Genomic DNA, 12,500 nt, shown 5'->3' with positions numbered 1-12,500 from the left:
TTAGCTACGGCATTTAATCATCATTTCGCCACTGTGGGACCTAAACTTGCTAATGAGATTCCTCTTAATAACAACAATGGTCACACACATTTGCATTATTTGAACAATCCCTTACCTGATATTACTAACTTGGAGCTCATGCCAACCAGTCGCTCTAAAGTTCTCTCCCTTTTATATAAATTAAGTAAATCAAAAGCAACTGGATTGGATAAGAGCTCTGCTAAACTTCTTCGTATTTGCGCTGACCTTATTGCTGATTCCCTTCGTTGATTTTTGACACCTCTATTGCGACTGGTATCTACCCTGAAGAATGAAAGTGCTCGAAAGTAGTGCCCGTTTTCAAACAGGGAGACCGTGCTGATCTAGATAATTACCGTCCTATTTCTGTTATTCCAGTAGTTGCAAAAGTCTTTGAAAGGATTATTTATGATCAACACTATTCCTATTTAATGGCTAATAATTTACTTTCCACCCACCAGTCAGGCTTTCGGTCGCTCCACTCTACAGTTACCTCCCTACTTGAGGCGACCGATGATTGGGCGTTTAACATAGACCAGGGGAACGTGAACGCTTTAGTATTCCTGGATCTTTAGAATGCCTTTGATACGGTGGATCACAATATCCTGCTTTCTAAGTTGTCTGCGTATGGCATAAGAGGCACCTCAATTGAGTGGTTTAAATCGTACTTATCTGAACGCAAATCAGAAATGTTTCCTAAATGTCTCTCTTTCTAGCAATGGTGTGTTGTCCTGTGGTATCCTTCAGGAGACAATTTTGGGCCCGCACCTTTTTCTCTTATATATTAACGATCTACCGAATTGTCTCATGCACTCCCAGCCGCGGATGTATGCCGATGACACCCACTTGACGCTTGCAGGTAATAAGGTGGACAGTATTGAACTTAATCTCAATGAAGATCTTGCCGGCATCAGTGAGCAGCTCATTGCTAATAAGCTTACACTAAATAAATCTAAAACTGAATTTATGACAATTGGTTCTCGGCAAAGATTGAAAACACTTCCCCATTCCCTCTCTCTAAAAATTGACGGGGCCCCGATAAGCCAGGTGCCAAGCACCAAATCTCTTGGTGATTATAACGATGAAAACTTGACCTGGAATGTACACATTGAGAATCTATCTAAGAAGATTGCTTCTGGTACTGGGGCCCTGAAGCGTATTAGACCTTTTATCCCGCAGAAAACGCTGCTATTTATTTATTTATTTATTTATTTTATTTTATAGCTTCAACAGAGCATGAAAAGATTCGAAGTCCATATGAACATGCCCCATACTTACATAAACATGCCCCATACTTACATAAACGTATGTGATTCAATATACGAACAGATACATAACTAACAAATAATATGACACATAATACAAGTAAAACAATAATACTAATAATAATTTATCGATAACAGACTGTTGCCGGGGTAACAGATTCTTTGTTGAAACCTCATTTCGATTACAAACTGTAACGTTGTATTGTAACAAACTCTTGCATGCCAGTAAACTCCAAAAACTACAGAACCGTGCTGCCAGAGTCGTGACATCTTCTACTTTGACACTAGTACTGAATACCATTTTCTAGTGTTGAGCTGGAGAAAGCTTGAATCTCAGCGTCAGATACAAGAAGCTTGCATGGTATGTAAATTTGTGAATGGTCTCACTCTCGGTTATTTTCGAGCTAGATTTGTTGAGCTTAGAGCCATTACTGATTATTCTCTTCGCAACACTGAAGATAATGTTGCTGTTCCCCTACCCCGCACCAACTTTCTTAAGAACAGTTTCAGATTTAGTGGCGCGGTGTTATGGAACAGTCTTCCAACTCATGTGCGGCAGGCTAGGACTCTAGAATCCTTTCACGCTGGCTGCAGCGGCTTCTTTTAGCATTATTGCTTAATTTACACGGCTCTCATATAAAGCAGGTCACTTAATTTATTTGTAGTTTTAGTTTTAGATAGATGGTATTATAAGTATTTCATAGTAGTAAATATGTTAAGTAAGTAAATAAGCAATTAAATAGTAGTAAATATTTTAATTCATAAGTAAGTACTACTTATTTATTCGTAATAAGTAATTATATCAGTGGTAAATATTTTCATAATAATTCATAAGTAGGTACTACACTAACTTAATTTATTCCTAGTTTTTATTTCTAGATAGATGGTATTATAAGTCTTATAAATATTACAATTCATAAATATGTACTGATGAGAAAACCGTGTATAAATAGAGTAATCTTATTTGATTTGAGATGCAAAAATCCGGTCAGCAGTCTATTCCCCTCCCCCCTCTCCCCCTCAACTCATTTATGTCCGCGCCAATTTACTTTATTCGGGATCGTCATAGGCATGCGTTTCATACGTTCATGTAACTCGCCGGATAAACGTCTTTTCGGAATCGAAGAGACTGCAAAGGTCATGACTGTGTCTCAAGCTCTCACTCTTGTCTATACTGTACAGTTAAATCAACTGGATGCGGACAAATTCTTCATTACCTTTGATTTTACTTTTCTTTAGGTGATGTTGGATGGAAGAGAACGATAATTAGATTTGGCTGCAACGGAAATCCATCGATTTGGTCTCGAAAAAGCGAGCGAAGTGCAAGGAATAACGCAATATGTTTAATGTTACTATCTATTTCATCATAGTCGCCGATTCAAAACCTCAACGGTCATATTAGCTTACAGTGCTTTGCGAGTTTGACCGCTTGCTTTAGAACATTTTGAGAGCGAAATAATTAAGTGTAAAAATGACTTAATTTTTGAATTTTTTACAATTTCCATCAAATTCGTTTATCAGCTGTTGTCACAGTATGACTTTCCAAAGTTAGTTTCCTAATATTTATCTCTTTTGCAAATTCAGTTACGGAAAACAGAATACTTTGGGAGAAAATGCGAAAAAAGATGCTCTCGTTTTTGTCGCTTTTCAAAATGGCCATGCGTGTTGGTTATCCCTTGCCTTTAAAGCAGTGTTGTTAGGCTTTAGCTGTAGTTCTCAATGACTTTTGCTAGATGAGGAAGTACTGACACTTGTCTAAAGTCGCTGTCAATATCTTTAGGTGGGCGCACTTTAGGTAGAGGACTAACAAGTGCGGGCTGATATTTGCATTGAATAATACTGCTGACTATGATATCGTGAACTACAGGTGCAAGTTGCTGACAGAAGCCTTTCAGACTCCAAGCTGGAATAACATCCTCTCCGGTAACCTTCCTTGTGTTTAAGACCTTCAATGCCGTTTTCACTTGGCCAACAGGAAGGTATAGAGTGGAGTGTCTTTAAGTTATTGTTGTACTTCGTCATAATCTGGATGGCCGGTGTAATTGATTTCATGTTAAGGCTTGGTGAAGCTTGCCTGAAGTCTGTCAGTAAATTCGGACAGGTCTGAGGTAGATGTTAGTTGGCATGGTGCGTCGTTCGCAGCTGTCAGCTCATAGAATGATTTATACCACGAAGCAGGGTTTGACTTGCGTTTATGCTCTACTTTAGATTCGTAGTGTTTGGCTTTAGCTTTGCTGATCATCTCTGACTGATGTTTCACTACCCAGGCGTGCGAATTCCTGTACATTTCTTTTGGTGTGAGCTCTCTGCCTTGTCTCTTGTGTAGTCACGCCATATTGTTTTGAACGTAGTCACGATCCACAATTCATTGATTCCACAAACTTGAGCCATCTTGACCACGCATCAGAACACGTCAGTTGGTCGATAAAGCGAACAGGGCAATTTGGGTATACTGGTACAGCTCTTATAAATTGTACTTGAACCAAGGAGCTCTTCATTTCAATTATCCCTTTCTGCTAGTCTCCAGTTTGTTTAGCCAAGCTCAATTAACTTACTACTAATTTGGCGGACCACAAAAAAACAAAAACACGAATATCGAACCATTGCAGTCTCATTGCGAGTTTCCACCACTAGGATTTCAATGAAATTACAATGATTAGCATTGACTGGCAGAACAAAAAAGATTGAACACTCCCTTCTTTCAATTCGCTCGCGAAGGGATAGAAGTCGTTTTCTTCCCAGAAAGAAGGGTCTGAATATTTTAACTGGAAAGGACGGGCCATCCAAGAATTCGGCAAAGGAGAGAAAGTGAAATCAGTTCGTCCAATTTCTTTCGATGAGAACATATTCTTAAACGAAAAAAAGATTTAAATCTTGTACTAGACTTATAAGTTACACTTGATGACGTTTCGTCCGAAACCATCGGACTTCATCAACAACGATTCTTTTTTTCGTGCAGTAATACCTACTAGATGAATAATTTTCACATTTTAGAACATATGCTACAGCAGATAACTAGTGTCATAATTGAAAGACCGTTGTGAAATTGACAACATGCTAGCTCAAGAGCAAAGAGCTAAATCAATCTTTGGCCTACCGGCCGGAATGTAGTAAAAAAAAGACTCTTCTAGTCAGGGACTATGGTTAGGGTTGGCAAAGTTGGTTGAACATCAGACCATCATGAGAGACCAATTCCGTCTTGAAATATTGGAGGTTGGAAAGCGATGCTTTTGTTTTTACATCAGCAATGGGTGATGCTTTAAGTCTTCGCGGATGAGGACTACAAATCGCAGGCCCAATCTCATAACTCTTTTTGAAGAACCCACACATGTATTCGCAAAGATAGGGGCACGGGGTTCCGGCCTGTGTTGTTAGATGTACGGGGTCAGTGTCAGTGGCGGCAGTGAAACAAACCTAAAACTAACTTAACGCAACTTTAACTTTTTCGATATCGTGTTTACGCCGGTGGTTCACTACGAATAATTAGAGTGCGCGAAAGGAGCAAGGACGTGTGCTATTCACTACAACGACGGGCGTACTAACCGGCAGAAATAACAATTTTAATCAACAGTGTTAAATGCAACAGCTTTTATTAGCAAACCTACGAGGTTATTGGTGTCATAACATGAAATACTAATACAATGATAGTAATTGAATATAAACAACATCTTTGCTTCAATAATAAACTTGCAGAGGTCTTATACGATTTTGTGAAAGATAAGTTCATGTCATTTCATTCTGATGTTAAAAGAAGTCAAAATGAGCGTCTTTTTAACCAAAAGGTTGAACTTGACACGTCTACAGAGGGCGAAATGATCCAGAGTAGATCATTCTCAAAGTGCTTAAAAAAAAGGGAAAAGCGAGTTCGAATTGTCCGATATAATTTCAGAACTGTAATTACGATTCTATCAAAGTCTACGTCTTAATCAAAGCTCTACCCTATGAGTAACATCGAACCCAAACCCGAAAAAAAAAATCCTTTTGTCTCCGACTAGAGTTTTCGAGCGGGATCGCGCAAACATACGTTTGGGCGGCTAGAAATTTACTTCCTAGGCAATTATCAACTTTTTGTTGCGAAGCAGTCATATTTTTTAGTTTCAAATGATTACCTATTTTACGCTTATGAACTCATGCAGTAGTTAGGCTGGCACTATGCTTGCTAGAATGTGGTTAAATTGTTATGTGAATGTCACTCGGCTGTCACTCATTTTTCCTTTTCCAGTTCAGGAACGACATCATCCGAAGTGTGGGCACCTTAAACCCCAGCTCTTCGTCATTCATTTGTCTGTCAAATCAAGTAAATCGTGGGTCTTGTTGTATTGTCTATAACAGGAGAAAGACAAACTTTTCTTAAGTGAGTGGCACTAAAAAGGAAATGAGGTAAAAGAAAAAATAGGGGCTTTATCATGGTGAAAACTAACAAATAACATACCTACAAAATAAAATATTTAAACGTGCAGCTTAGGATTTGAAAAGGAGTAATTAAACTTTTATTGTACATCCCACTCTACTCACCCAAGGGAGACGACTGCTCTCATCCATTTTATCTTTTTCTTAACTTTTTGTTACAATAGTCCGTCTTTAGTGTAACACAAATTAAATTGATACAAGTCTCAAATGAGGAAATTCTACGACTTTTTTGTGACTATTTTCATGATTAGTTCTCACTTCCCAGGACAAGGAGACTAGACATCATCAAATCAAAGTTAGAAACAAATTAATTGTTGAATGTTTGGCAAAAGGAAGAACCGGAAGAGAATCAACAAACTCACCCAACAAGGCGCTGATGGTACGGTGCTCTCGCAACTGCGCCAGCCCTATGTAATTCTGATAATTATTCTCATGTTATCTGCCTTGTTCAGTTTGTAAGAGCCAGTACTCATTTCTTAATTAAAACAAATTTATATACTTTTCTATTGCAATTACTTATGATTGTTATTGTTTTTATGTCAAATTTAAACTAGTTACCGGAATTCTTTTATTTTTTAGTTCCAACTCTCTTTCATGTCTTCAACACTAAAACGTCTTCAAAGTCTTCCTCTCCGGAGCTGAAGTGTATGGGGTTGGAAAAACCCTCAGTTCGTTTAAATGTTCCAGAGGTCATAAAAGACGCTTCCTTCTCCACTTCATCGCCAATACTCGCTGGAGTTCCACCATCTATGGGACCCAAGCGATATGGAACTTTTGAATTAACGCACGACCGACCTGGAAAATAATTGCAGGGTAAGTAAAATACAGATAACGAGGACGGATCTAGGACTGCCGAGATTTTAAGCCAATTCCATCAAATCATTCAACGGGAGGCAGCAGTCGGGTGATTTATTTGTATAAATTACAACAAATAAACAGGTTTTGGTCGTTCGTAGTCAAACAGCCGGAAGTAAGGGCTCATGATCCACGGGACGACAAGTACAGGCCCAATTTCAATTTATCATCGCAGCTGAGAGCAAAGCAAAAGATCCCTTTGGTTTGTATACTATTGCATTTTTAAATTTGCAGCTTTTTGCGCAGTGTTTTCTTTTTTTAATGAAAATGAACTGGTCGTCAAATGAGGCAAACGGTTTACAGCATTAATCATGCGTGGTTGAGTGGAATGCGGAAACTCCAAAGACAAATAAACAAATAAATAAATAAACGAAGGAACGAACGGACGGGTGGACGAGGGAAGGACGAGGAAGGAAGGAAGGAATGAGTGAGTGAGTGAGTGAGTGAGTAAGTGGCCAAGACAATCGTGCTGACAGAGTTTCAGCTAGTTATAGAAAATGAGCAAAGCGCCAAGGCAAATGATCACAAATTCCGCAAAATAAATACCCCAAAGTTGCGTAAAAGAGGACGTGGCAAAAAAGGTTTCAGTTCGGGTAATCTTGAAACAAGTCAGAAATAGTTTCAGCAAAGAGTCTGCCCCCACGGTAACTAACCCCTGGGAGGGCCTCACTAGTTTCCAGTTACTTTTAAGGGGCCTTAGAGAGGGGAGGAAGACAAACCGTTGTGCATGTGAATTAAGAGTTTATTGGGTAGTAAACGAAAAGCAGGTGTTGTTAATTTAGTTGTAACTTCTTGCTTTAAATTAAAAGAGGTCCGGCAGTCTTGACAGGAGTTTTCCATCCAATCCCCCCTCCCCCCCTTCCTTTTCCTTTCTGGATAAACTTAAAGTGGCACCAATTTGGGTACTGATCAAGAGCAGACGAAGTTGTTTAGCTCGTTTTCAATTATCGCTCAGTCATGCACGATTTCGTATATTAGTGTCTTACGTTTAGTGATGCATAAAATATCTGAGGGTGGCTGACGGTCAAAGAGTAGTTTAAAAAGCTTATCATGACCTGCTGCTCAATGGACTACTACATGCAACCCGCTTTCAATTCGCCAAGAAGAGCTATCATGACTATTAAAGTTCTTACTAAGTTGGTCATGATAGTAACTTTTACATGCATGCTCAGTTTTTATACGAAGCGACTGCAATCACCTGGAATTTTTCTTTTGGGCTCCTCCCGTTTGGCTGGGCAAATACCATGATCACTATCTTTATGATCATCGCTTTCGAAGTGGGTCATCAAATGGACATCACCAGAACCAGGCAGGGAAAGCTGGGTTCTGAAATCAGAGAAGGAAAGGACTCAGGTTAGAAACCAAGCTCTGCTTCAAGAAGAGCATTTAAAAACACACAAATGCATTGCTTTTTAACTGTTGTGACATGGCCTACGAATGGCACGAAGCTGAACGTGATCAAGATACAAAACTCTCCCATAGAGAATTTTTTCTTTGAACTCATCCCTTTGGCTGTAACATAACGCAAACGATCAAAAAATCTAGTTTTTACTGAATCTCTTTAGATTTGTATATCAACTGAATTGATACAACCAATTCATTTCATAAAGCCATTCCCGTTAGCTAATCGTCTTAAATATAGCCAATTTGTTACTTACTCTCATTCTTTCAAGTCAGTTTTGCGGCAAAATGTGTAATTTTGTCATATGCGAAATTTACTTTTAGCTTCCTATGGACAATAGCTGCCCATTTCCAAGTAACTGTTTCTGTTTGTCTTGTTTTAAAGCGAGTGTTGGTACAAAACCAACCAAGAGGGTAAAATTTGATTGGAATGAAAATGAAAAATCATGTTCATTTATTAACTTTGAAACCTAGCCAAAATTGAATAAGGGATTAAATGAGCCATTCCAAGCCTTTCACTTGCAAGATAATGAAGTACTTTGATGACAGACACCATTTCCTTGCCAGCTTACTAAAGATGATGTGTACTTAATTATAGGAAATGGGTCAATTTGTGAATGCAAATTATATATTATGGGATATCAAAATTTATAGCCTTGATATGACGGAGTTGATTGAGACTGTCCCGCAGAGAAAGTGCTTTATATGCATATAGGCACTCACCCCTTGGTTTTCACTTGGGCAGGTCGACGTATCATCCCAACAGAGGCTGAATCCAGTCCGCCAGTATTTTTGGCTCTCGTGTTTGTGGGCTCAGTAGATCTGTGAGAATCAATCCCACGCAAAAGGAAACCACATAAAAGAAATTAGAGCAACAGTGAATTTACCGGTCCGGGGAGGTCGTGTGTTCATTTCCCACTACGGTCAGACTACTAGTCTTTCCACAGTCATTTGGATAACAGGGTCTAACGTTCAAATGGATTACACAGGAAAAGGGATAGGGCTAAATAGGGAAAGTAGCCAACATTTTAAAAAAAAAGTCAATTTGTACTCACTTACTAACTAACTCACAGTGAGGTTTGCCCCGGGACAAGATCGTCCTCATGGCTGACTCGAGAAATTTTGATCTCTCAATTTTTTCTAGTCAGTCTTCGTCGTTTTCATACAAACTTAAGTCTAGGTTTGTCATATGCGAAATTTACATTTAGTTTCCCGTGGACAACACCTGCACATTTACTAGTAACTGCTTCTGTTTGTCTTGTTTCAAAGGGATTGTTGGTACAAAACGAGTCATTAAAATAAAAATGTTCATTTACTTGCTTTAAACCCAGAAAAATTTTATTCGGAACTAAATGAGCTATTCCAAACATTTCCCGTGCCGCAAGATAATGAAGTACTGGGATGACATACACCATGTCTTCGCCATCCAATTAAATGTGAAGTACACTTAATTATAGGTCCTTCTGAGCTAACTCGTAAATGCAAATGATGTATCATGAGGTAACAAAATTTATAGCCTTCATATGACAGAGTTGACTGAAACTGTCCTGTAGACAAAGCGCTTTAGGCACTTACCTCTTGGTATACATTTGGGCAGGACGTATCATCCCGAGAGAGTGTGAATCCAGTCCGCCAGTATCAAGCTTGATTTCTGTTTTGTTTGTGGGCTCAGTAGATCTGTGAAACCGCAGCAAAGAAATTGAAGCAACGGTGAATTAACCGGGTGGTGGTGGGTTCATTTCCCACGACGTATTCCACCGTTATTTGTATAACTGGGTCTAACGTTCAAATGGATTACACAGGAAAAGGAATAGGGCTAAATAGGGAAAGTACCGCCAATAAAAAGGTTCTCTCTATAGCAAAAGTTCTTTACCTGTATCGACTAGTCATTTGGGCTTGATCTCAAAAATAGACATTTTTACCTCGAAAACCGCCATCTTTGTTTTTGCATATGAAAACGAGACTATGACGTAGCAATTGTCAAAGCATCGACTGAAATAGAAACCAAAAAAAAAAACGCAGGCGAAAGTAACCCAACTGTAAACTTAAAGATTAATCCTGAGGGTGTTGTATTGATTTTCCACCACCTCCCCCTCCCCCCCTCCCCCTTAACAGATTTAATGAACTCGTCGAGGTTAGTTGAACAGGGTTTGAGAGGTCAAGTAGGATAACACAGGTAAAGAACTTGCGATTCGGAGAAACGTGTTTTTAGGCCGTAGTTTCCCTTTAAACTAATTGAAGCAACCAGCCCGATAGCGTTAGTTTTGACTCTAAATGAAAACTGAAATTGCATTTAGCTGACAAACAGCTAAATAACTGCATGACTAAGTAGCTGATTCATTGCCGCATTGAACAACTGATCTGGAAGATACGCAAGATAATGATGCATTAAGCACTGTTTGAAAAACGAGCAGCAGTTTTTTATCCAGTTTAAAAACAGGAGACGTACAGTAGCATCCAGCACAGTATAGCGTACAGTACACACCCAATGAAGACGACTGCTCTCATCCATTTTACTTTTATTTTTGTAACCTTTCTGTTACAACAGTCCGTCTTTAATGACATTGTGAAACAAATTGAATTGATACTGGTTTCGAATGCGGAAAATTCTAAGACTTTCCATGACTATTTTCATGATGGTTTTTCTCTCCCCAGGCTCAGGAGACAAGACATCAAATCATATTAAAGTGGGAACAAATGAGTCGTTGTTGTTGTTTGTTTTGGTAAAAATAAGAACCAGTAGAGAATAATAAACTCATCCACGGTTAACGAAAACGTCACCTTTTCTCGCCGTTGTTCAGTCTCGTTCTTGTTGTATAAAGTGGGCGAAGTATCCTAAACATAAATTGGCTACGAGCAGTTTCATGGTAAAAATGAAGAAAGAAAAGTTTACATTTGTATTTTTGTCGTCAAAACCTCGAATTTTGTGCTTTTATGTCGCTGTTCTGCAGAGAAGCAGAGAACCACAAAAACAGTATTTTATTGTATTCTTTATTTTACATCTTTATCTTTGTTTACTCCAAGAAAGAAAGCTCAGACGCCGAAATTAGGGGCTTATATGGCAATGATCATACTGCACGTGCTGAAAATGGATGTAGCACGTGTAGGATGAATATTTTTCCTGTTTTAACCAATGATAGTCTTCTTTTGTGGGGTTGTCTTTGCCGTAGCCGTCACTGTTTCTTAAGCTGTCAACTATTTTCATGTCAAAACATTAACTATTTACCGGAATTCTTTCGTTTTTGAGTACCAAAGATGTTTCATGTCTCCAAGATCATCAAAGTCTTCCTCTCTTGAGCTCACTTGTATGAGGTTGGAAAAAGCCTCGGTTGCATTGAAGGCTCCAGATGTCGTAAACGACGTTTCCTGCTCCAGTTCATCATCACTGCTCGCTGGAGTTCCATCATCATTGGGACCCAGGCGATATGGTTCTTTTAATTTTATGCGCAACCGACCTGGAAAACCAGTGCAGGGCAAGTAAGAGGCATACAAGCAAGAAAACGACTTGAAAAATTCATTAATAATTCATAAGTATGAAAACCAACAGGAATGCACTATTCGAGCACGTGCACGGTACTGTGAACAGTAAGGAAAAAGAAAAAAAAAAGGAAAGGAACTTTTTTTAAGTGTCTAGTGGATTTAGCGCTGGAGCACTAATAGGGGACACTGTAAAGTGTAATTAACAATCAACGCAAATCAAGTCAAATGTTGGTTTTTGAGGAGAGGGAAAACCGGAGTACCCGGAGAAAACCTCTCGGTGCAGAGAAGAGAACCAATAAACTCAACCCACAGTGGTAAAGTTTAACTGTCTGAAAGCTCGGGGAGGGTTTGAAAGGGTAACAGGGAAAAGCTGGGGTTGATGAATGGATTAATACAATAATTAAATGAGTAGGCCACTGCAAAAATACCATAATCCTCTCTGTTTGTTCCCTAAATTTTGCATGAGCATTGTTTCCAGTTTCCCAAGATAAAATAATAATAATAATAATAATAATAATAATAATAATAATAATAACAATGTTTATGCAAAATATTTGGGGACAAACAAGGAGTATTATGGTATTTTCTGAAGAGGCCTATTATATACAACCTCATGTTCTTGTATGAACACATTGAACTTTATAAGTGTAAGTTTGAAAGAAGATGAATGAGACAAATACAACACCAAACACATTTTACTTTATTATTACTTCATTTCTTCTCATTTAGGACTGCCTCTTTATTTTCGAGCTATCCAAAACTTTACCGTATAGTTTATTAAAAACTGGACTAAGGACATTACGATAAGCATCACAATACAGTGGACTTTTTCCTCCCTTTGTACCTTATCCTTCTAGCTTTTCTTCCACACAACAGCAGTGCAGTACTCCCTTTAAAAAAAGATCTGAAATTCCTACACTTCAGTGAGCCGAACAACTTTGTCATGAACTTAAAAGTACAGTTGAGAATATTGAAAATATTAAGGCGAAATCTTGATCGCATATTTCATATTTACAGTACTTGATCAAAATTAATCTTTCGCAGTACACGTTTCTTCTTGTTTGAATTCAC

At 38.5% G+C, this 12,500-nt stretch overlaps 1 protein-coding gene across 2 annotated transcripts in view; it reads right to left on the bottom strand.

Moving 5' to 3' along the window:
* Positions 1 to 4,549: 4,549 nt before the first annotated feature.
* Positions 4,550 to 12,500, bottom strand: part of LOC138038667 (uncharacterized) — a 69,697-nt gene continuing 61,746 nt past the window's right edge. For both annotated transcript variants that reach the window (XM_068884660.1, XM_068884661.1), the window contains exons 16-21: positions 11,176 to 11,404; positions 9,525 to 9,626; positions 8,673 to 8,771; positions 7,747 to 7,874; positions 6,252 to 6,488; positions 4,550 to 5,606 (exon numbers count right to left, since the gene is read on the bottom strand). In XM_068884660.1, coding sequence (XP_068740761.1) covers positions 6,286 to 6,488; positions 7,747 to 7,874; positions 8,673 to 8,771; positions 9,525 to 9,626; positions 11,176 to 11,404 — 761 coding nt within the window. In that variant the 3' untranslated portion in view covers positions 4,550 to 5,606; positions 6,252 to 6,285. The remainder of the gene's footprint in view (positions 5,607 to 6,251; positions 6,489 to 7,746; positions 7,875 to 8,672; positions 8,772 to 9,524; positions 9,627 to 11,175; positions 11,405 to 12,500) is intronic.

This window comes from Montipora capricornis, chromosome 2, assembly GCF_036669925.1.
Source record: "Montipora capricornis isolate CH-2021 chromosome 2, ASM3666992v2, whole genome shotgun sequence".
Lineage (NCBI taxonomy): Eukaryota > Metazoa > Cnidaria > Anthozoa > Scleractinia > Acroporidae > Montipora > Montipora capricornis.
The sequence above is the reverse complement of the archived record's forward strand: the minus strand, read 5'-3'. Positions and strand labels throughout refer to the sequence as shown.